The 25,794-nt window shown below is 39.2% G+C and overlaps 2 protein-coding genes across 13 annotated transcripts in view; one reads left to right on the top strand and one right to left on the bottom strand.

Moving 5' to 3' along the window:
* The window catches only part of ralgps2 (Ral GEF with PH domain and SH3 binding motif 2), a 225,702-nt gene that overhangs the window by 150,149 nt on the left and 49,759 nt on the right, over positions 1-25,794 (top strand).
* angptl1a (angiopoietin like 1a) lies at positions 1,207-25,794 on the bottom strand. 2 transcript variants are annotated; one of them, XM_087296794.1, is made up of 5 exons: positions 25,515-25,794; positions 10,464-11,358; positions 6,488-6,681; positions 4,451-4,721; positions 1,207-2,684 (listed from the first exon to the last, which is right to left on the bottom strand). In XM_087296794.1, exons 2-5 carry the CDS (start codon positions 11,251-11,253, stop codon positions 2,497-2,499), a joined length of 1,443 nt encoding a protein of 480 aa, XP_087152920.1. In that variant the 5' UTR covers positions 11,254-11,358; positions 25,515-25,794; the 3' UTR covers positions 1,207-2,496.

Below are 25,794 nucleotides of genomic sequence, written 5' to 3'. Positions count from 1 at the left end.
GTAGCATAAAGTCTGCTACGTTTAAAGTATTTTTCTTTCTCTTTAGTTAGTCAGTCAGTGGTTTTACAAAATGTTGATGACTAAAGCATTACATTAAAAAGTCAACATGTAATCTAGTGCACTTTGAAATTTGTTAAATGTAATTAATTATTAATATTAATATTATTTTGCCCAATTGTTTTTTGCCCTCTTAATTTCGACTTTCTCTTTTTTTATGTTTAAATTAGATTTAAACAAGCAAATTGTCTCATTTTTTTAAATAATGAAATTTAATTCAACCTACACTACCTGACAAAAGTCTTGTCAATTCCAGTTGTAAGAGCAACGAATAACAACTTGACTATTAGATGATTATTTGGAAAAGTGGAAGATCTTTTAAACTGCATCCCAATCATCACAGATACTGCAAAAGACCTTTTAAAACCCGCATGGACCCAATATTCTCATAGAAATCAGTCAAGTTTGGTGAAGGTAAAAAGCCAAAGTTTGGCTTGTGAGAGGCAACATCAACAACCTGAGGTATCAAGACATTTGTGCTGCTCATTACATTGCAAACCACAGGAGAGAGCAAATTATGCAGCAGGATAGCGCTGCTGCTCATACTTCAGCCTCCATGTCAAAGTTCCTGAGAGCAAAGAAGGTCAAGGTGCTCCTGGACTGGCCAGCTCAGTCACCAGACATGAACAAAATCGAGCATGTTTGGGGTAAGATGGAGGAAGAGGCATTAAAGATGAACGCAAAGAATATAGATGATCTCTGGGATTCCTGCAAGAACGCTTTCTTTTCCATTCCAGTTGACTTTATTTGTAGGTTATTTGAGTCATTGCAGAGATGTATAGATGCAGTCCTCCAAGCTCATGGGAGTCATACACAATATTAATTCTTTTTCCACTGCAACAAGACTTTGTTATTCTATGCTGTACATTATTTCTGCTAAGTGACAAGACTTTTGTCCAAGCACAGTCAGACCACTTTTAGAATTACATTCTACTGTGCAATACTAATAGACCTCTTATTTGTGAAGATAAACAATATGATCAATATTGATCAGTTGTTGTGAAGATGCTTGTGTTTCTTTGTTTCAATTAAAACTACAACAGTTTTTTTTTCTCTTAAGTAAAACATAGTTACTGTTGTAACAAGTGTGTGGGTCCTTATAAACAGAGACAGTACATTCCTAAAACACATCACATGGGCTTCAGTATGTATAGTAAAAAACACCATTTATTCAGAGGAAGATCCAAAACATACTTCATACTTAAATAATGTTATTTTTTTGTGTGGTTTAATATTCACAAACACTAGTCCATATCATAATTCTGAGAAATTACAGTAAAGTTTATTCTATTTTTATGACTGAAATATATGATTTTTCCATGGAAATCACGTTTCCTGAATAAACAAAATTGTCCCCTTTTCTTAATTATCAATCATGGTCATATTGTGACCAATTCGTTGGTGCACAGTATTTAAAATGGTATAAATAATGAATTTTAATTGTATTCCAATTTGCTATTTTTGCACTGAAGCCACTGTCTCTTTAAGGGCAATTTTTATATAATTTGACAATAAAATCTTTGGCACATTTGGTTTTGCTTCGTTATGGTATTTGATGTCCACCTTTCACAGTCCAGTCAACTCCAAATATATATTTGAAATCATGACCTGCCCTACATTTATCTTGTTGCTGTTTCACTGGAAAAAAAAAAGTATTGTGGAATAAAATAAGTTTAATGTTAAGACATTGAAAAAAAAAAAAACTAGATGATTTTCAAAGCTGGGGCAAATATCCCTTTCATTTTTCTTAGTACAACCCTGGAATTAGATGTAACTGTTGAAAGCACAATGGTACATCTTAATCAGGGATAAATAGATGATTGGATGATTATAAATACAGGTCACTGATATATAAATAAATGAATACTGGAGATTTGAGGTGAGTTCTTAAATTAACTCTTACAAAGACACACACAGATACAAAAACATGAAGTATATTTACACACCAACGTTACTTCCCTAAAGCAGACCTTGCCTGGCCTGATGAACAGTTCAGCCCAGTGCCAGTCCCTATTGGTAGAACATTTTGTAAGTAGTGACAATCTTTGAAAAACAAAACTATCATTAAGGTTTTAGGGTCCAAACAACGAGGAAATATCAGAAGAAATTGACTGATATGTGAGAAGGACGTTAAATGGAGATGGGCATGAAGATGCTGAAATTGACCACATTGACATTCAACTCCAGCTTCAAGTTTCTCTCAACATCGTCATCTTTGTATTTGGATGGATTGATTCCCATAAGTTATCTGGAAAAGCGCAGGTCATTCCGTTCTTCATTTTTGTGTTTTGATCATCAGGGACAAATGACAACTATAGTGTGCTAATATCAGTCCTTATAAACATGAATGTGTAATTATAAATAAGTGCTGACGTGAGTACATTCAAGCAATTTAGACTCATTCAGATTTGATATGAGGATGAAGTCATTTAGAGAACCTCAGTCTATTGGTCGGATCATCATCCGGACAGATTTGAGCGAGTAGTACCCGCCTCCGTACTCTGCCCAAAAGATCCCATCCTGGAATTTGCTGCGATACACACCACCAGAGTACCATACGCCATTCAGATTGGTTTGACCACATGCGTTGTACCACCATCCGCCTTTGTGGAAATGAGCACAGTTTCCTTTGGATAGGAGTGGATGAAGAGAATACAATGAGTTGGATTGACAGAACACATTTGCTTCTATTAGAATTAGTTTAATTACATTTCTAACTTACTGTGAGGTTTAGCTACTAAAATTTGAATAAAATTGTGAAGGAAGCAAATCTGTACTCTCCTGACACCAGGTGCAACTTAAGACTGTAGGACTTATCTTTAAAAGTGATTCAGGGATCACTAACCCAGTTCCTGGAGATCTACCTTCCTGCAGTTTTCAGTTGCAACCCTGATCAAACTTACCTGTTCATGTTTGATCAAGGTTGAAGTTGAACAGTTCAGGAAGATATATATTCACGAAAAGGGTTGATGATCTTGGATGTAAGTGATAGTAAATACTGTCTAAGAGGGTAAATGATCAAAAGTGGACAGCCTCTTGCTCAGTGTCTCAAACTGCTCCTTAAAGGGCTACTGTTGTGCAGAGTTTAGTCTATCCCTAATAAAACACACTTGAAACCACTAATCGAGACCTTCCGCCTCACTAGAACCTTCTAGGGAAATCTTAACTATAGGATGTTCCAAGTGCAGCAATGCCCAAACTCTGTCCTGGGCTAACTAATCAAGCTCTAACTAGGCTTTTTAGAAACATCTGTGCAGGTGTGTTGAGGCAAGTTGGAGCTAAAATCTGCAGGACATCGGCCCCACAGGACTGAGTTTGGGCTCCCCTATCCTAGTAGTTGCAGCATGTTTGGACACTCCTGAACTGAAGACTGTTTACACTGGATGAAACAAAGCACCTATTGCACATCAAACAAAATAGGGGGCAGAATGCAATGCATTGGTTTAGCAGAACACTTATCTTCTGATTCACTTATTTTAATTCCACTTAATCTTACTGAGAGGCATGGTCAGTTTCAACTTTTGAATTAAATGGAAGCAGATCTGTACACTGTGTCTACTGTAACACTTGTCATCAAATAAAAACTTGATGATTGTCTACACTGGATCCAACACAGTGCTGTCAGACTATCTCAGACTATAAACTATAACTGATATAAACAGTTTTATTTATGATGTATGAACACAAAGGGGAAATTATTTTCAGCTGGGACTGTTGCATCAAATGTAGACCATTTCTAGCTTAAAATTGTTTCCTTAAAGGCCACTGTACAGCATATATGAGCTGCCACCCAACTAAATATACCTGAAGCTGCTAGTTAAGGTATTCAGATTTATTGGATACGTCAAGGGAAGACAAAATGTTGGGTTGCTGGGGTGTTACCTTTCGAAAGGTACATTTGGACCAAAAAGATTCAAATTGGTACCACCTTAAAGGTACATATGTTGACCCATTTCAACTGAGAAATACTGTTTATTACTGTACAGCATGGTACACATTTATTTCTTTTTTCACTGTCAAGGTTGTGAAAATATGTAAACTGTTTTTACAACTCTTTTCTTAGAGCAAGAGTGATATGGATTACAATTTTCTAGCATACACCACACCTACCGAACTGTAAACAACACATTGGTGTCTAAAGTTCAAGTATTGCTATTCAAGCACTACAAAGGTATACCTTTCGTAAAGGTACTACCCCATTCAAGGACTACAAAGGTATACCTTTTGAAAAGGTACCACCCCATTCATCTCCAGATTTTTTTCCTGTATTTCTGAGCAGGACTTTGCTCTAGCTGTTGCAACAAATTGTAGACATGATAAAAAATGTATGAATTCAACCCAACCTTTTCTTTTGTAACTGTCCAATTCAAACTGACTGCGGGCACCAACTGACCTGTAAAGGCGTCTTTATCCCGATCAAGGGTTGTGAATGGTTTTCCATTGTGACTTGTGAGAGAGTCTCCTGCATTTCCTTGGTAGGTGCCCAGCCTTAACCTGAAGCCCTCACTCTCAGGTTCCAGATGGAAACTGCTGTACTCTGCATACACCTTCTTCCCAACCCAGTCCTCCAGCTCTACCAGCAATTTGTAGTCCCCCTGCTTGGCTAGATTATAGATGTTCTCCAATCCCAGCCAGTGCTCTCCATCTATATTCCCAAAGCCTTTCTGTGTGGGAGAAGGAGGGGAGTTAAGTAGAGAAACTGTAATAGAGATGGAGTATGTGACTGTGTAATAGAGATGGAGTATGTGACTGAAGTTTGATCTTTTCTCCAATGGAAAGGTTCATCTTAGTCCTAGTGGATTTATGTGGTTTCCTCCAACTGTGTGCAGTTATTGTACTTGTTTTCATTTTATTTGTGTCAGGGAGTAGGACTTGAGGTATATTTCTGTAGTAGGCTTTCAACTGCGGACTTACAATTCACTCATCTGGCAAGTGAACACTCTCAACTTTGACTAAATCGGTGAAGTCACACTCCCAGGACAGACTTTGCAGGGAACTTGAGAACTGCTTTATAAAGACATAACAGGATTTTTCCACTGATTTCAGCAATGTACAAGTGGAAAATGGTCATTGTCGATCCATTGCTCAGGAAAAGGATTGAATTATGTTCTTTTGGTCTTCGAGCCTCCTATATATCACAGCTATAGCGCTTTGGTTTCCCCAACTGAAGATGAATGTCTTTTCCTGTTCAGCACTAATGCTGTAAACATATGTTATGAAATTCATAGCTAAAACATGCCTTCACATTATATAATATAGTGATTGATCTTGAAAAATATTAAATAATAATAATGCATCAGCCATATTGTTCACAAGTTTTATCACACTATATGGACATTTTATAAGCCAATAATTACTGTTTTGCAGTGTCTGATAACCTAAAACTGTTATATTGCACATATTCAACTAAAAGTACAGTTCAAAGATGCTTAAACATACCACAAAAATTGTCAGCTGTCAACTATCAGGCTATTGTTTTGTTCCTCGAGTAAAATTGTTGCCATCTTTAAAGAAAGTAAGCCACATTTGTTTATGAGAGTGTCATGCTTTATGCAGCCAATTTTATATGAACAAAGGTATGTACAATATAAAACATGGTGCATCTATTTTGTACTTAAATAGATATAAATATGCTTAAAGCAAAGAAAAAAAACATAATAATAAAGTTTCTTGGCAGTTCTAAAATGATCAATGACATTACTTGGCCAGAAAATTCTGAACACATAAATCACGTAGGACTTACTGGTAATCTCATCACACTTTCCAGCTCACAAACCCACTTGCCCCACTGCACTCAACCTGCTTTGAACTGGGATCAAACCAGTGAGCCTTTGCGGGGGTGAGTGTAGCAGAGGCCAGCTAGCGAAGTGCTATGCAGGGAAACCTCACTCCTCTGACCTCAAAAGGTGTTTGAGCGACAGATGTTAGAGGTCAGGGTCTTTAGCCTTCTTGTTAGAGCAACCAACTCCAGTGCAAAGAATCACCGGTTTGATCCTAGGTCAGAGTGGGTTGGGTGCAGTAGGAATGGTGTGTTACACGTAAGGCCTCGTCCGGGATGGGAGTGAGGTTTAAGGGGGTGAGTGTAATGGATGCCAGTTAGCGAAGTTCTATGCAGGTAAACCTCACTCCTCTGACCTCAGAAGGTGTTCTAGCAACAGATGATAGAGGCCATGGTCTTTAGCCTCCTTGTTAGAGGAAATGACTCCAATGCAAAGAATTGCCGGTTTCATCGCAGCTCAGAAACGGGTTGGGTGCAGTAGGACCGGTTGGTTACATATACTAGGAATGTCTCCAGAGGTTGCCCTATTTGCTGATTTCATATCAGATTCTTAGACTTACAGGTAAAGTTTAAGGTAAGAGGGGATTGTGCTACAGATGCATTGTTTTAGTCTTGTACATTCATTGATCTGTATTTTACTCATGCCCGTACCTTGTAGTTCTCCCAGTTTCTGAAGAAGTTGACTGAGCCATCTTTTCGTCGCTGAAAAACAGTCCACCCTCCATTGTCTAATTTATGTTCGCACCAGGCCTGAATCAGTCTATCACTTCCCTCTGCCTTCAACAGATACATCCCACTGGTACTGTGCCCTGCCTGCCGCACCTGGGAACAGTCTTTGAATGGGCCTGTGGAAAATGCAGAGAAATGCAAATTTGGTTTCTTATTTCAGTATATAATATCTGGACCAGAGACATTCATGAGGACAGCTTGTATTCACAATGAGATTTACTTTCTCTCAGCTAGTTTGAAACTTTTAGTATGATGGTTAAAAGGAGTAATTGTTAAAAATACCACGGATGTTAAAAGATATCGGTTACTAAATTCTTCTGTATATCCTCTTTTATGTTCAACAAAAGAATAAAAATTAGACAGGTTTGGGACAAGTAAAGGTTGAGTAAATTACTATCACTTGTGGTGTTCGGACTAGCACCGGAATTAGTTAAGGCACATTTGCTTTTATTGTGGGATGCGAGTTGTAGATATGGCTATGTTGATGATACTGAATATCTGAATAGTGTTCTGTAGCTCAAGTAAGGTCAGTTTCTCACATGATGTTATGCAGGTAGTCAGTGTTATATTTGAAACTACCAATAGTAGTTTAAAGGCTGTTAACTCCTGAAACAAATTTCAGACTGAACTTCATTTTATCCTGAGTTTGTCTGAAATTACTGTACATGGACGCAGTTTTCACTACTGTATCAAGGCTTTTACCCTGCTTTGATCATGATCATGTAAACTCTTGGCCACTTGAAATAGGCATCTCGGAGCAGTTTAGTTTCTTAACTGAAATCTCTCCCTGCTGGGTCTTTTGAGCTCTGGACTGGTTGTCTCTATCCTGAGTACACAGTCTCCTAGCACTCAGATTTGGCCGAAAGATAAATACCCTGCTCGGTCCTGATGAAGTTACCATGCCCAGACACCAGCTTAGGCCTTGTGCGACTCCCTCTTCCTTTGGTTATTTTCTGCTTATTTTTCTTTATCGTCTTTACTTTCAACTTAAGCTAAAATCATTATCAGTCATATAAAGGTGAGCCAGAGAAAGAAAGAAAAGAAGAGATTCCCCTCTGCCAAAGACCCTTTTGGGCGGTATGGTCGGTTTGTTGTATAAGAGGACTTTCCTGCGTTGAGGGGAAGTTCTTCAGTAGCTCTAGCTGTGCTGGAACAGCTGTGTTAACCAGCCAGGTCCCAGTGTAGCCCTGACCGCCTGTCTATGAATGATGGCTATTGAGCTCATACAGACAGACATTGTGCCGGGCGGCTCCGGGTGGGGGTTTTCTCTGCATAGGTCCAGAAGGACCCTTGAACCGATCCGCATCTTAGACTCATCAAAAAAGTACTCTTTGAGCAGCTTGTGTTTTTTTTTCTCCAGTAATGATACATCTTCATCCGCCAAAAATCAGGTTAGGAGAATGTTTTGCTTTGGTCAGCCATGGTTATAATTTTCTGTGTTTTGGGGGTGATGCGGGCTAAACTGAGCTGTCATTAGCGGTCAGTCGCAAGAGAATCTGGTTTCTTTAGAGACTGGAAGTTGAAGCCTGTTGCTTATAGAACTTTTCCCAGAGATTTTATCATTGTTTAAGTCTTGGGTTGAGACTGAAGATCTGCTCGATAAGCAGTGGAGATTATTTATTGTGAAGGTTGGGTATGTGTGAGACATGGAATTGGAGAAAGCTCCCACTATTTGCGGAGGTTTGTGATATTTATACACCTACAGAAGACTTTATCAGTAAAGGCTTTGGTCCAAAACCACCATCTTACTCTTGCACATGCCTGCATATTTGGCTTGCCGAGTGTGGGGTCTTACAAAAGTGTACATGCTTCTGTGGAGAATTGTAAATGTCCATTTAAGACTAAGGCATAATAGATTCAGTAATAAAAATGATTGCTTGTACCAGGAATAGTTTGCTAATAAATATGTTGGTGTCAGTTGAAATGTGCTTAAAGAATACAAAATGACAAGACATTTAAATTAGTCATTTATAATATTTTATGATTTAAGTCAGAGCTGATGCCCTTGTGATGTTATCTTAACATGAAACGAGCATGAGTTTACCTTTCCCCCAGGTCACACAATCTATAACTCTCTTTGAAGTAATAGATTTACATGGTTCATTTTCAGCACACACATATGCTGTAGATCTCTATTTCATATTTAGTCATCTGTGTGTACAATAAAGCGGTGTTTTATGGTTTGGCCTTTTACTGACAGTTACATGGCTGTAAAACTTGTCAAGCAAGGATGTGGTCTTTAAAATGGCAGCGTGAATGTGTGCCTTATACTGCTACCAACAGGGAGGGAGGGAGAGAGAGAACAAACTCAAACAAACCTGCTTTTCTGAATAAATAAAATGGAATAATTAAAAAACGTACATCTACTGAAGATGCGGGGTTGAATGTTGTACTTATATACTGTTAAGCCTAGCTAAAAGTGTTCTGCATGTTGTTCATTTAATTTACTTGTATATTAAAAATAATCTTTCAGAATGATTTTTTAAAAACAAATTACGCTTCTCACAGTCTTGTCATTTAGAAGACATAAATAATGGCTAAAGCAGTATACTTAATGGGATGTGCAGTACTTATCCTGTTTGTTTACACAGACACAATTTTCTCTTAGAGCATGTGTCAGTTCTGATGCTTTTATTCTTTGATGTAAGAAATTATTATGCTCTATGGATTGATAAACTTTGATTCATTTATTGAGAAGACATTCAGAACCCCAGTTTAGATTAGCCTAAAAGTTCCTCCACTTCACTTTTCTCTAACCCATCTCTTTAATCTGCTTCAGATTTTTCTTGGAGGGTTGTGCGGGTGCATGTTTTCACGTGTTCACTTAGGAATCCGTGAGCTCATATTTTGTTTTCATGGGCTGCCAGAGAGGATTCTGCAGGAGCGGAATGAGGATTCTGAGATTTGTCTCAGTAACTTCTGGCGTTACAACGTTGCACAGGCTGTTTCTGTCTGTGTGTTCATGCTTGAGGAAGATCCCAATGCTGCACATGGAGAACACATAGGTGACCATTACCTCCAAACAGGACTGATACCCAATAGTCTATTTAACATTGTGTCACAAAAGTTCTTAAGTCAGCATTTTGGAAAAGACCAATGAGAACTGACTGAATGGGCATTGGGATCAGATCAAGACTTACCTTTTTTGTCCCCCAAGCATTTTACTTATCTACAAGGATAACAGATCTGTACTCACTGTTGGTTTTCCACCACAGAAATATGTGATATTACAGGGCATGGGACAGCCATGACCTACTGATCAGAGATTTGTACTTGTGATCCAATGGTTGCAGGCTCAAGTCCTGGCACTTGCAGGAATTGTTGGTCGGGAGAGTTAATAACCAGAACTCTCTTCCACCCTAAATACCATAGCTGAGGTAAGACACTTGGGAAAGTCACCGAAACCCAGCAGTTCTCAATTCTGGTCCTTGGGCCCCCCCGCCCTTCACATTTTGTACGTCTCTCTTATTTCATACAAGGATCAGTTCATGGATGTCTCATGGATGTGATGATCTGAATCAGGTGTGTTAAGTAAGTGTGCAGACTGATGGACCAGATATCCGGAATTGAGAACCACCGCAGATACCCCAACTGTTTCCCAGGCATTCCCACCTCAAGATGTACGTTCATGTTGTTTTCCTTGTGTGTCTGATTCACTTTTGATGAAAATGTCCGTTTAATGTAAATGTACACCACAGACGCACAGCACAATTTCCCTGATGTCTTGACATTGAAACTACCCCAGGACCCTTCATTTAAAGAAGCCTTTCAAAACGTGTCATTGTTTTTCACTTAATTCCACATTAAACAAAGCCAAACAGGAGATCCACTGTCTTATCAGTATCATTCATAATACAGCATGTCAAGTAATTCTGTCACCATGTCCCTAGTCACTTACCATCAGCAGTAAGAGTGCCCTGTGGGGGTGGTGGGATTCCCAGTGGATCAGGCGTTGGGGTGTCCATTCGTGAACCCCGAGGAAATGCTCTGTTGTTGTTGTCTCTCTGAATCTCATTAGTGAATCGGTTGTTGTTGGCTGGAATGCTTTCAGGCACCACCTGCACCAGCGGTGGAACTGCTGGCAAGTCTTGACGTCCATATCCACGTAGACAGCGCTCCTCCAGGGCAGCGATGAGCACAGATTGGTTGTTTACTGTGCCTGCAAGGCCTGCAAAACGCAACTCCAACTCTTTGTAACGGGAGGCTAGTCGGAGCATCTCTGTGGTGACATTCAGCACACGGTTCTCCAGCTGCGCCAGTTCCAGGGAGTTGTCTCTCTTACGGATAATTTCATGAAGCAGCTGCATGTACAGCTGTGTCACTCGGGAATTCATGTTACGAGATTCTTTGCGCAGAAGTTTCATCTCATTTACCAAGTTCCCGTCCACGTCTGCCACTAGTTGCAGCATTTCAATCTCTCTTCGCTGCTTGGATAGGATCTCCCGCACATCAGAAATGTCCATACGTGTTACACGGTCTTTGTCTGGTTCAGGCCCAGTCGCAGATGCACAAATTGGACCTGTGATCTTCTGCTGGGGCATCAAGAAAGTGTAGGAACACTTCTTGGAGTCATCTGCTGGTGCTCGCCTTTGTCGAGAATGCAGAAGTTCAGTTCCTGAGTGGCTTTTGCCTAACAAGCTAATGCAGAGGTAGAGCATTGTGCCCATGCACCACGTTACACCTCTCATGATTACTTCTGTTATCACCTCACAGGGTTTTTGGCTGCCTTTTTTTTTTACTTGTTGCTTGTTTTACCAGTGGAACACTAGAAGAAAGGTAATCCAGTGCCACTTCTGTTAGGAAAAAAGAAATGCAGCCATCAGTCAACAATCATGCACATCATTCATTTATCATCAAAAGTGTCATTATGTTTGTGTTAACACATACTGCAGTAACATTTAACATTTATTTATATGCCTCTAGACACATACTTTGAGGTCTATACTCTTAGCCTTAAATGGAATTTTATTGTAGAGGTCATCTAGCTTGTTAATCTCATGGAATGAATTAACCACAACAAGAACCTCATGTTTTCTAAGCCCAAGGGGGAGTGACTCTATGATGAATTTACATTGCTGATCGTTTGGTTAATAGTAAAGGAAGACTGGGCATGTGCTGATGTGGACACCACAGCAGTCTTTTACGCAGCACCTTATGCGGCACAGTAGGAGCCCACAGGAGCTGTCATTAATTCAGACAAGCCCCTAGAGTATTTGTTCTTGTTTCCTTTAACGTTTTAATGGAATGCCGCCATGAAAAGTATGTGTATTAGCAGTTCAACATGCTGTACAACCTTTACCCCTTCTGTTCTCTCAGACACCCTGCTGTGCTATTCAGTCTTGTCTCAGACACTTAAATCAAACACACATTTGATCCTTCACATCCTTCACATCCTCCACTAACACATGCCCCCATCCAGATGCTTGATATCCTCTGCTTACAGCTCATCCCTCCTCTGATGTCATCACCATGGTATGCTATACACAACCCATCTTTAGTGTGGACTTTAACCGTTCAACCACCCTTGTACCTTCTGCTCAGTAACACATACATGTAATCCCCCACACCACTTTTCCAGGGTTCAGGGGATCAAAATTCCTCGTACACCCTGCTGTGTATCCCACCCTACAGGGTTCAGTTTTTAACAAACTCCCACTCTGAGAACCCCAGCATGTCTTCAGTATTTGGCATAGCAGCACTCTCCAGGAGCAGGTTTAGGCTCCTCTAATCCTAGTATTACCTTTCCCTTCATGCTGAGCTCTGCTTTTCATCAACACCTAGATGTGCTTGCTCCGGTCCCCCCTCCTTGTTTATACAGAGACACATTTCGCAGTCAGCATATTCACCACATGTGCCGTTGCAAGACCAAAGATATGTCTGCAGATCTTGTTCAGTTGTCTCTCCATGTCAGCTTTACTAGAACACTATATTGTCGCAGTAAAAAAATGTTGCTGACATTTTAATTTGGAAAGGGAGTTCAATAAAAATCCTACTATGACCTCATATGCTATAGATTATAAATTAGTGGTATCAAATCCTACTCCTTGCGAGCCAATGTCATGTAGAGTTTAACTACAGCAGGCTGTAAAGGAACACTCTTCTTTATGGAAATGAACTCACTTTAAATGTCTTCTATAGTTAAACAATAGAGCTTTATCTTTTTTGAATCCACTAATCCAATCTTTGGGTCTGACATAAACTCTTTTAGCTTAGCTTACCTAGAAACTTTGTTTAGCGTAGAAATTAGAAAATAGCAACTTAGTTTTTTGTCTGTCTTAGTACATGGTGTAACTACAGTAATGTCAAGTCTGAAGAACTTAATCCAGGTGTCTTTAAATAAATATGAAGCTAAAGTTTTGGACTTGCCAAAAAGGTATTTACCTTGCTCTGCTCATACCTGTATAGCTCAAATGGGTCAGGATCATAATTGGCTTGTTATTCTGCTCCCATCCACAGTTTCTTTCAATTTTAACCTGGTTTAATATAACATTGTATTTCTTTGCTTCAAGTCTCTACTGTATGATTCCAACTGGAAGTAGTCAATGACTTAACCTAAAAGGCTTTGGGGTGGGTTTAAAAATGACCGGCTCTTTCTTTTAAAGCAAAAAATGAAATGAAACATGCAGTCAAGCACAGACTAATCGGGCATGAACTAATTTTACACGGTGGAGCAATTTGAAACTGCAGGCAACAGACTTTGAGAAGCATGGTGTGTGGACTGAAGAGATTAGAATGTGAGAAGAGTGTGAGACAAGGCTTTAAAGAAAAAAGTCTGGGCTATAGCAAAGAAAGTGGGTCACATATATAATATCCTTTTTGGCTGATCTGCCGAACAAGACACCTGACTTCATGGGAAAAGAAGAACTTGTGCAATCCAAAAGCCTGCTGATTTGTCTCCATTTGTGTCTATCTCAATTTTCATCACTTTCCTTCAATCTCTTATTCAGGGACTTGATTCGCTCAATCTAATTACCCTTAACGATCAGCGCACACTAAGTCATCTGGATTCCCTTCTGTCATTTTTCGCAATCACACAGGAAAAACAATTCTAAATATTTCTTCTTGGGCGTATTAATGGGCAACTAACATATCCAGAACAGATGTGGGAATGTCGGCCCACGCCAAAACAGAACAATTCAGGACGTAGTGGTAGCGGAATGCTAACCTGAGGGATTGAGAGGAAAACTCTTACCTTCTAATTTACTGATTTTTTGTCTCCCTCCCTACAGCCATAAAATGGAGGGTTGCGTTTGTCTCCATTACACAGTCTCTCAACCTTTCACCGTTGCTAATATATAGTAATAGACAATAGGCTCATACGCTACACACAGTATGTTCTCGAAGGTATCAAGATAACACTTTATCTCCCAACTCCTATACAGTACTGTTCATCAAATAAATGGACACTGTATCTTCTTGTTTCCTGTACACTTACTGTGCATGCATATGGCCAGTAATTGTGCCTCCTCTGAGATTGTCGTAGAGAGGTACTGCACATGTTTTAGAACGAATAAGGAATTCAGATCAACAGCTTGGCCATTTATTATTTTCTTACAATTGCAAGTTTTTTAGGTTAACCCTCGGTTTGAACACTGTTCGTAAATAGATGATTGATTTCAGCAGCAATAGCTTCTTGAATGAACGCAAAGTATCAAATACTAGAGGGCATTTGATTGGCCAAAAGATTGGATGAGTCACAAAATTGAAGTTTTTAATGTTTATATCTTCTAAATCAGGGTCGGTCCTGGAGGGTAGTTGTCCTGCAGAGTTTAGCCCTACTTGCTTTAACACACCTGACAAGAAGTTTTTAGGATGCTAGTTAGAGCTTGATTAGCTGGATTTGGTGAGTCTTATTGGGGTTTTCCAGGACCAGTGGTGCATCCTAAATTGCATACTTCAATACTATATAGTACGCTAAAAAATCTATGCAAGCCGAGTAGTATGTCTTAATTCATAGGATTTATAAAACGGTATCCAAGAAATACCCGAATAACCTACTGAAGTGCGCATCCGATGGGCACTATTCAATGAGGCCACTCGAGAATTCATAAATCGAGTAAAGCGAGGCAACTAAAGCGGGTAGGTCAATACGACAAATGGCTGATGTAGTACGTCCAAGTTCCATTTATACTACTCACATTCATGCTACATAGAATATGCTTTTCTAATGGTGGTGTAGTAAATTCTTATTCAAATCTGGTAATAGGGGACTTCGGACGCATCCCAAGTTTAAACACTTTTTTTAAATGCACGTTTTGTTACTGTATTTTGATACCAACCCATAAAACACAAACATTTTTACTTGATGGAGGCTTTAATATGACATTTGTGAGTCCTGCGCTACCAATTGAAAGATTATAAATTTTACTTTCAGGGAACACATAATCTTTGTATATTTTGAAGTGTATATTTAAATATCACGTTGGATAAAGTAGGAGTCTGCCAAATGAATAAATGTAAATATTAACATTTTTTTGTCAGCTGTCTTAACAAGTTTCAGTATCACTAATTTGCTCTCTCTTCTGAGCTCTCAGAATTAGCCAAAGATCTTATGCTCACTCTAAAGATGCCATTAAAGCAACACTACTTTTGGAAAATATGCTCATTTATTAACTCCCCAGAGTTAAATAGATGAGTTGTACCCTTTTTGAGTTTTTTTTTTTTTTTTTTTGCCTATCTCCAGTTCTGGTGGGATCCCTTTTAGCTTAGATTAATATATATCATTGAATCAGATTTTGCTCTAGGAACTCAACTTTTAATATTTTCTGTAAGTCTTATTACATGATGTAACCATAGGAGAGGCAACTTTTAAATTGGAATATTATCAAAACTCTTTGGTCATTTGCTATAATAGTTTAATCCGTTCCAGTGATCTATGCTAAGCTAAGCGAAAAGTGCACCCCTCACAACTGGAGATTGGTTGAATGGATTAAGAAATGCTAGAGAAGTTGTGTGAAGTGTTCCTTTAACTATAATAATCATGTATCTAACAAGTTGGATTAATGTAATTAGCTTTTAAATTTTTTTGTCAACTTAGCTCTTTATTCAGCTTTGGCTTAGTACCACCACTGCACTACGGTGATCCCAGTTTCCACATATCAATTCCCACCCATCTGAGTCATACTTCTCCAAGCTCTATACAATAAACTAACTGTTCCCATGATTCACTTCATCATCCTCTTTAGCTTTGATGTGCTGTATAGACAGCTGTGACCCTCTACTGTTCCAGCCAATTGGCTCTTCATGTGTTGTTGGTAACCATAATTCATAGAGCTTCCTGTGATACCCTTGGGTTCCTCGAGTGTTTTTACGAAGTCAGTATCACTGTTATGATGTCACCAGCCACTGAGCACATGAACATATAATCCACACTCTTGTTTTCATTGGGTTTGACTCCGCTAACATCAGTCACAGTGGCTGTCAAACACTAAATCCCAGCGGTTCTTCTGCATTAGGCAGAATTACGGGTTGTTCAAAAAGAAGTTCTTGTATTTTATAAAAAGCAAGGCACAGTATTGATCAGTGGAAAACTTTGGAACTTGAGAAGTGTTTTTGAAAGTTAAAGTTCTTATGAGTTCACATGACATCTTATAAACATGGTAGTCTTGCGCAAGACGCTAAAAAAAGCAACAAAGATGGTGTTCTATATTTACATTATTGAAAAGCCTAATCAAAACAGGTTATTCAGCTTTGCAATTTATATTTATTTAAGAAAGTGTACTCTGTTGATGTCTACCATAGCAAGAAGTCTTAAAGTTGCAGTCTCCAAACCTTGTTGCAAAGACACCCCGACAGTGCTATGGTAAGGTTGTGTTTATTTTAGAAAAAGTGAAAGTAAAAGACATTTATTATACATATAACATTAATAAATGCAAGTGCACACACAAATATTCCAACGTTTGATCAGTGCATGCCTCATTACATATTTTAGTCCCAGTAAAGCATACTGTGTGAAGCACACTATGCAGTATCATTATGGAAACTCATGACCAGAGGCTGCTGTACAAACAAACCTCAGTTGAAATTGGGTGCCTTGGTTCATTTTACAGTTCATCACTGAAATCATCTTTTCCTCGCTCTGTTTTGTCTTCCCAGTTATCCATCTTAAAAAACCTAAAAGATGGGTATTTGCCTGGACACATTTGTTTTAGTAATAAAGTCTCACTTATTCCATATTTTTACAGCGTGCTGCCAAAAACTTTGATTCCTCAAGAGTGTTTTTTTGTGAAACTCCGCTCAGACAGCGAGGGATAGCTCCTGAGTTTTGTTTACACTCCTGTCCTGGAGGTTGACTTTGCCAATTTTCTCTCACTCTCTTTTTTACTGCTCCATCTCCGTAATTTCTATCATCTGGTGTGTTCAGCTTCTCTACAGTGTCATTCGTACTTCCAGCATGTAGATTTGAAATATCACCCAGTGTTTTTATTAAAAGTCTATTGGGTTAGAGGCATACATCAGCATAACTTTGTATGATGAAGAAACTCTTTGAAGGAACGCTACACTTTTATGACAAATGAAAATATGTCACCTAAAGTTAAACAGTTGATTTTTAGCATTTAGTTCTATCCATTCAGCACTTTTAGCTTAGTTTTTATTTTATTTAAAGTTACAGCTTTTTGGCATGATATTGCTAGGAACTACTCTCATCTTCAGCAGAACCATCTTTTGATGGCTACTTCTAGCAGGATAACACGTCATGCACGCAAATCATCTTAGACTGGTTTCTTGAACATGATGAGTTCACTGTATTCAAATGGCCTCCACAGTCACAATATCTCAATCCAATAGAGCACCTTTGGGATGTGGTGGAACAGGAGATTTGCATCATGGATGTGCAGCCAACTAATCTGCAGCAACTGCGTGATGCTATCATGTCAATATGGTCCAGAATCTCTGAGGAAGATTTCCAGTACCTTATTGAATCCATGCCATGCAAGATTAAGGCAGTTCTAAAGACAAAAGAGGGTCCAACCAGGTACTAGTAAGGTGTATCTAAAAACTGGCTGGTGCATGTGTACGCTCATTCAGGCTTAATTATTAATTAATGTTCTTTCTGCATCATGGTTTACCACACTATGTAGCTACAGTAGAGCCAAGCTTTAAATTGGAAAAATCTGAAAACCTTTTAGTCATTTTAAAGCAAGATTCTAATGGTGTAACCCAATTCAATGAGTTATGGTAAGCTAAGCTAAAAGTGTTCCCGCCAAGACAAAGAGATTGTCTGAGTGGAGTTAAAAAATGGTAAAACGCAACATTGGCAACTTGTAAAATGAGCCTATTTAAAAAAAAAACAAAGCAGAATTTCCTTTTAAAAACTAAATCATTTCTCGTCAATTCATCTAATCACTCAGCCAGTTGATTAAAGTTACTGGTGGATGGTTTTTGGCTGTCCTGCATGCATGCGGTGTGCTTTGGTGGGCCACCAGAAGCTGATTTTCCCTTGGCTTTACTCAGTTTGGAGCTGAGCTCCAGTCATTAGCTCATTGCTTCTCTCTCTTCTCTTCGCTTAGCGCCCAGTTCTTCATTTCAGCCTGTGGTGTCTGGCATGACATTATTGTGACTTCCTCTGAAGTGAGTAAAAGAGGTTGAGCTTTTGTTTTGGTGGGATGTATGCCCAAGTGTCTTTGATTTCAGCATTGACTTGCTTTTTAAAGAGTTTGGTCAGCTGTTTCAACTCAGACTTTGATTGGGCAGTTGAGAATCGTTTAAGCAGTTAACAAGAAAACGGTGGGTAATATAGGGTGTTTTGTTAAGGGTGTTTGTTCTGTTGTTGAGTAAGCTTTAATATGGGACTATAAAGTCCTTATTTTACTTGCAAAGTTTATTAGCCGGAGTCCTAAGTGTCAGATTGAACTTATTTTATGAGAGAAAAGGTTATTGCTGGAAAGTTTAGACAAGGATATGAAGCATATAAATGCACTGCTCACAGTGGGAATTGACACAACTGTGAGGAAATGTTGAACCAAAAGATTCTCAAGACAAACACAATCATGTTTAATTCAGCCTCATTTGACTGATGTGTCTCTAATTACATTTCAATGCGACTTGCTGTTTACATCTTAATGAATGGAGCTGTTTGCACAAGATAGTCAATTTTAGGTTTATATGATTAGTCACTGAGCTTTTAAAGAAGCAGGATCTGAGCTAGTCAACCGAACAACTAGCTCTATAAAGTTTTAAAAGACGTGCCTGTGGTTCTATGACTCAAGATGTTACATAGAAGCACTGCAATTACTTTGGCAGTTTAACGGTTTACAACAAACCCTGACTCTGACCAAACATTTGTTTGTAACTGTATATCATTTCATACGGTTGATTAAAGATGTTTTACAATATCAAACACGGAAAATAAATGACGGATACTTTTAAAAATAAAGGTTATTTATTGGCATCAAGATTTCTGTGAAGAACCTTTACGGAGTGGAACCTTTCATTCAAAAACAGGTCATTTATAGTGGAAAGATTATTCTAATTATTCTATATTAAAAATATATTTTAAGAACTGTTAACTGAAAGGTTCTTTGTGAAACCCAAAATGGTTCTTCTATGGCATTACTGCAGGAAATTCACTGTTTGGAATGCGTTTTTAAGAGTTAAGCCTGGTTTATACTTCTGCATCAAGTGATCAGCGTAACCCATGGCGCATGCAACGAGCATAGCTGTGCATTCATACTTCTGCACGGTGTTTCTGTTGGTCTGCAATAAGACTTCCTAAAGGCTAGTTGGCAGTGAGGTGTTTGTTCCTCTGTGTCGAGTTTCTTCACCAGTGTTTTGTTTTTTCTGAACGCTTCCTTAATGTACAAGTGGCTCAAACTCGCTCATTTTGAGACAGGTACCAGCTGACATGCAACAACTATAACCATGAGGTAAACATAAAACAAAACTTTCCATCCGGAGCTCCTTTGAGGGACTCCACACTTGTTTACAATCGCCCTATCAAGCTTGCATGGCTCTCGGTCCCACCCACACTCATCAGTGCTTCCAAGCTGACTAATCACAAAGCTTGCGCTATGCGTTGTTGCGACATGTAGTTACATTTATTAAGAGGTGCGCATCAGCGATGCCGATGGCCATGGCAAGGGCTATGCATCCACACGTTGGCTGCGCCGTAGCATACGTGTGCGCTTGATGCAGAAGTATAAATCAGCCTTTAGGCCCAATCCCAATTCTATCCCTTACCCCTCGTTTTGTGCTTCATGTGAAGGGGTAGGGCTGTCCCAATTCACTTAATCTTTTAGGGCTAAGAGGAAGGGCTAGATAGCCCTTTAAACAGATTTTCCAGGACCACACTCAAACTAAGAAATACAAAAATTTCCCAGAATACAACAGCAACATGGCTGCAAATGTGAGTTGGGAGATGCACAAATTAGTGTTTTTTTGTTATTGCTTAGAATTTTTACAACAAACAAGCTAATGTTTTAATACATTCATAACCACGTTCATGTTTTTCCATCATGCTTTAAAAAAAAAAAAAATCGTTTTCTATAATCCATATTAATAACTCTTGTATACTGTTCCCACAACATTCTGTCACTCGATGACACTCGAATACCCTGTCAGAAAAGTCTAATGGCTGGGAATGACCTTTTTACAGTGTCTGCTATAATGTTAATTTTGTTTTGGTGTGTACAAAACTTAAATACCAAACAATAAAGCAACTGGAATAACTACAGCAGTCAACATTGTCAGTCTCATAACAAGAGCTTACGACATCATATGATGACGTGTGTGTTGTTGTCGTGCTGTCCCATTTCTTAGGGGTAAATTTTAAAGCCTTTCTCCTTCACACTCGATTTTAAGGGGCAAGGGGTAGGGGTACAAAAATAGAATTGGGATCGGGCCTTAAAGTGTTACTTTAATTAAAAATTTCACCTCCAATTCTGATAAAGCAGTTCTTAAGTGCATATATTTTTTCTCATGGATGTCTGAGCCTGTCAGTCTTCCTTTGGCAAGCTTTCCTGAATCAAATTTATTTTGCCCTGCGTTTGTTCAAAATGACATCTCTCCAATTCATTCTTTGATTAGACTTGGTAAAACATATCGTGGCCTGAAACACAACCATGATATTCAATCTGACATCTTATAACAATGTGAAGTGTTTATTAATTTATCTGCTTTATTTTTTCTTGAGAGACCTTTTAAAAACATTTCTGAGGATTCCACATCTGGCTGTCAGACTTTTTTCCAAGATGAAGGCAGCCAGTCCAATAAACTCGTAAACGCACTTCAGAATAATTCCATAATGGGAGAAAACGTTGGAAAAAAGCAGAACAACATGACAGATGAGCATGTAAACGACAGAACGAGACAAATGAGGGACCGTACTGACTTTGTTAGCATGCAGGAGACGCTACAGCTGGAATCAGAAGCTTCGAGGGTAAACCGTCTGTAGAGAATTTTCCCTGGTGTTGTTTGTGAAGTTCCGACTATTGGAACAACATGAGAGGAAGATGACTACACAAACAGCAGCTTTCTGTTATTATCTCGAGTCTGCATAATAAATGCGTCACATACAAGCCACATTTTTCAACATGGTTGCAATTTGTGGCAATTTTCAGCAGGCGGGTGATCAGAAAACTGGAAAGTGTCTACATTAGAGGCACTATTGTTGAATCAGAAGAACACATTGACAGAGTTAACAAGATTGGAATAGAGCAAGGAAGAAGGCGAAGATGTCATAGGAGACTGGAAAACGTGCCCTAAGTTACCTCCGACCCAAGAAGTGCCGAGGGAAATGAATGTTGGCAGAATGGCGACCAATAGGGCATGATGTAATAAATTTATGAAGTGAGATCTGGGCATGTGGGAACTTTTATTGAGTTTGGAGCCCACAGCTTCAGAAAAAAGGGGGGAGCAGGAGAAAGATGCAGTCCTTTCCTAGAGAAAGCAGCTTTTCATTGAACGTGGTTTGGAAGTCTCAGACCTTGGTCCTGAATGCCACCCACAAGCTCTTTTTCCTCTCAAAACTTGCTAGAAGTGTGGGAACAGGCGAGTCATGAGAGAACGCAGCATTTATTTAGTCTTCCTCTAAAAATATACACAAATTGGGAAATACGCTGGCTCAGTGGTTAGCACTGTCGCCTCTCAGCAAGAAGGTCTCAGGTTTAAGTCCCAGCTGGGTCGGTTGGCATTTATGTGTGGAGTTTGCATGTTCTCCTCCTGTTCATGTGGATTTCCTCCCGTTGCTCCGGTTTCCCCTACAGTCCAAAGACATGTGCCATGGGTGAATTGAATAAACTAAATTGGTCGTACTGTATGTGTGTGAATGAGTGTGTATGGATGTTTCCCTGTACTGGGTTGCAGCTGGAAGGGCATCCATTTGTCTGTGTTGTTTAAAGGCTATTTGAACAGGTTTATGAACATGATGCTGAGCTTGAACGCTTATATTGTATGTGTGTGTGTGTGTGTGTGTGTGTGTGTGTATATATATATATATATATATATATATATATATATATATATATATATATATATATATATATATATATATATATGTGTGCGTGCGTGCGTGCGTGCGTGCGTGCGTGCGTGCGTGCATGGGTGGGTGGGTGGGTGTGTGTGTGTGTGTGTGTGTGTGTGCGCGCTTGTGTGCTCAAGTATATAAGAGAGCGAGAAGTCTACACTTACAGATATAAACTGCATATAGAGGTATAGTGATTGATATAACTCATGAGGCCTAGTTTAAACAAGCTTTAAATGCGACATTGTCACATGACAAGCATCATGCCCAAAATATGCAGGAAATCTTCAGCAATTAAAATACTTTTTGACATTTGCGTTAAATTCGGTAATCACCGAAACGCAAAATCCTGGAGGGTCTGAAAAACAGATATGAATGTTCAAAATCTAACAGGAAAGACGAACTGAAAACACTGTTTGCTTTCGTATGGCTCCAATTGATAGACACTCCATCAAACTTTCTTCATCAAGCCATCCAAAGGCATATCTGTTTTCATCTCTGCGCATGCAAGTATACTGCCTCTTACCAAAAATACATTGGCAGATGTTCGACAGTCAGTCTGAGTAAAGATCTCCTTAGACTGAAGAGATTGCTGGGACCTTTTTTTGCATTCACTTTATTCTCAAATCTCTAAATCGCTTTCTTCCATTTAGGAATTGTTATTGGCTGCAGTTAGGGTGAAGTTAATAAGTTTTCAGCAGATGCGAATAAAAATGTGGGCCAATCCGGGCTTTGATTTCGAGAATGTCATTTTTGGAAAACGTGTCCAAGACACGAAGCATATTGTGGCTGATAAAATGACAGAGAACTAAAAAAGAGGAAGCCTGAGGTCCTGAAACCATGTGTGTGTGTGTGTGTGTGTTTGTAAAAAGTCAGAAGTCATCTCCACGTGTTTCTAATTATCTTTGTGCTGCAGATGAGAACAAGCTATGCTTTTATTCTTCTGTTTTAACCTGTTGAAAGGACGACGATAAACAGAGCTCTGACTGAAAGAGCAGCAGTGTTGGCCCTTATCTGTGTTACGTGCAAAGCTGTATTAAAATCTTTGTTTAGTGCAATTAATTCAACCTGGTCCACAATCAAACCTCAATTTTTAAGTGTGCTATCTATTAGGAGTTACTTTTGATGTTTTGGGATTACAGTTTGTTTTTTAAATCTTAGATTGGCATTGCTACAATATTTAAACACTAATATTTCCTTAATAAAAAGCAAATAGTTGTAGGATCAGGAGCTTCTGCTTCCTGGAATGCACTGACAAAAAAAAATATGTTGCTTGAATATTCACTTGTGTTATGAAAATCAATAACAGTTACAAGTTTATTTGAATGTGTTTGCTGTTTATCCGCAGTTCCTACAGGATTTGAGCATTGAATCTGAAACAATCAGTTGCCTCTATTTCATTTAGATATTTCATACCCCTTCCAGTTTTGGGGACTTGTTCCATATGCGTAATTTTATAGTAAGAAGCAGGCAATAATCCAATGGGTGTGAAAGATCGGCTTGTACAAGAAATTGAAGACATTTCTAATGTGCCACAGTGCAGGTGTACCATGTGCCAACACTTCAGCACAGAATGTTCTATGAAGAGTAACGACGTGGAAATTTGTCCAAGTGCGGCTTCTTTTTCTGCGAGTGGATTTTAGTAAGCTTTACGACCCCCAGAGGAAACGTTCATTTTTCTAACCTTACACATTGCAGCCATTTGGTTTGGTTTCGCCGTTATGTTCATCTGCATAATGTATCCGCACAGGACATGTTTGTGCATCTCATTTTATGCTCTCCTATGTCACATGCCATAAGTAAAAATATATATTTAATCTGTAGCGTTATTGACAACATTTGGGTTTGATTTCCATTGGCGCTTTTCCTTATTTGTCTGACAGCAGCAGGGCATAATGGGTAAAGGTTCTACAGCACACACTAGTTTTGTGATTAACCTTCAGAGTGCCCACTGTAAAACCAGAGAGAGGTGTGTGTGTGTACACATCGTGAGAATGTAGACATTTCTACACGAGGAAGTGGTTAGCGTAAAATGATCTTCTGTCTTGGTAAGTTTGTTTCCTTAACTGATTTTTTTTTTTTCTTGAATAGAGTCCCTTATCCCATATAAAACAGTAAATAGATGCTCAGTAGTCCAACAGCTTCATCTCCAGGGGAACCTTGAGAAGCAAAAGGCAACCAAGTAACATCTACACCATGCTACAATGGGATCTATCAACCCCAGTCCTCAAAATAAGACCAAAACCACCAAATACAGCCTTCGTAGTTCAAGAAAAGCCACAAGAGACAAGCCTCAGAGTCGCCGGCTTTGTTTGAGATAGCACAGTGGAAATCTCTGTGAGAGTATCAGGCTCAGAACATGCTGAGAGAGCAGCTCTAAACCAAGCAAACAAACACACCCATTAAGACCCGTTTGCTCCTCTCAGCATGACCTCGAAGTGGACCAGAAAGCACCCAGAGTCAAACCCATCTCTTTTTTTTTATCTGAAAGGCAAACAAACAGAATAAGAGGCACAATTCTGGGCAAGTATATGCCTTTGATGTTTGTCCTACTTCTCCACACTGGCATTTGATGGAAGGCAATGGTAATCCAATTCAAACTCTTGAAAAAGACCCTATGGCCTCATTCATGTATGCAAATCTATCCATTGGGAAACGGACATGTGCCTTCCTGTCTGCAATGTAAGCATGTTTAGTTGGATTTTCACCTGTCAATGCGAGTCATACTTCAATTTAAAATGGTAGTGAATGACACTCTCACAAACTCTGGCGCTGTCAGTTCGGAACAAGAATCCTGCTTGAAGTCCTAAACTGTAAATCTCAAATCTAAGGGCATTAGAAAGAGTTAAACATCCACCATCTAAAGGATAGAAAACTGTTGCATGCTTCTTGTGAACAAACTATTTTGCTCAAACTGCACAACTCACACCAAATCAACCAGGCATCAAGCTGCTTACTGTTCAAAAAAGCCTATATTAAAAGAAGATGGTCTTGTCAATAAAAATATGCTTGGCAGCAGTGTCAAGAGAACAAAACACAGTGCTTAAGCATTCTATATGAAACCAATCTGTAAAAACAGGAATGAAGGTGCCCTTTGATTATGACAACTAGAAGTCAGTGCCTACTTTTCACTGGGTCAATTAGTCTTTGCCATGTGTCGTGCAAATACAGATATCAGATACAATTTACGTTTTAAAGATTTTAGTGGTTCGGCAAAAAGAATCAGATAGAGTCACAAAACCTGACCATCAAAGTCTGTAGTGTAAATGCAGCCTTTGACTGGACCTTTTGGGCCACCCGTACCCTGGCTGAGCTCACAGGCCAGCAGATGGAAAAATTTGCTCAGAGGAACAGAAAAAGGGCAGCAAACATACAGGTAAAGATCTGTGTCAAATGGAGATAAAGGAGAACTTCCAGATTGTTGCTTCAAAGTATTTGAATAAAAAGTGCAACAAGAGCTTGCAACTATCACCCCAGACATTTCCTGACCTTTGATTCTCTTTTTTGAGATCCTCGTAAGGTCCTCTGATTCTTGATGTCTTCCGTGATTCCTTATTCTCCCAGTGGCTCTCTGAAAGTCCTTAAAGCTGCACACATCTCATGTATCCCAGGATATTAGGCCTTCTCCTCCTCTTTAAAGCTCCCGTGGGTTTTGTTTCCTTAGTGTCCGGGACCCTGCTCAGCCCAGTAGCGAGCTCCTGTCCTAGGGTTTACAGGATCTGGGACAGTAGCATGGCTCTGGAGCCACTTCAGCAGCTTTACAGAGACT

Source organism: Danio rerio, chromosome 20 (genome assembly GCF_052040795.2).
Source record: "Danio rerio strain M-AB ecotype USA chromosome 20, GRCz13ab, whole genome shotgun sequence".
Taxonomy (NCBI): domain Eukaryota; kingdom Metazoa; phylum Chordata; class Actinopteri; order Cypriniformes; family Danionidae; genus Danio; species Danio rerio.
This window is presented reverse-complemented; position numbering and strand designations above follow the sequence as displayed.

Bases quoted from the DNA above. Each gene is read 5' to 3' on its own strand.
- angptl1a (XM_087296794.1), bottom strand. From the start codon at position 11,253: ATGAGAGGTGTAACGTGGTGCATGGGCACAATGCTCTACCTCTGCATT. The intron at 6,682-10,463 runs GTAAGTGACTAG...CATTTTCCACAG, and splicing joins GGGCACTCTTACTGCTGATG to GCCCATTCAAAGACTGTTCC. The intron at 4,722-6,487 runs GTACGGGCATGA...TCTCCCACACAG, and splicing joins GAAACTGGGAGAACTACAAG to AAAGGCTTTGGGAATATAGA.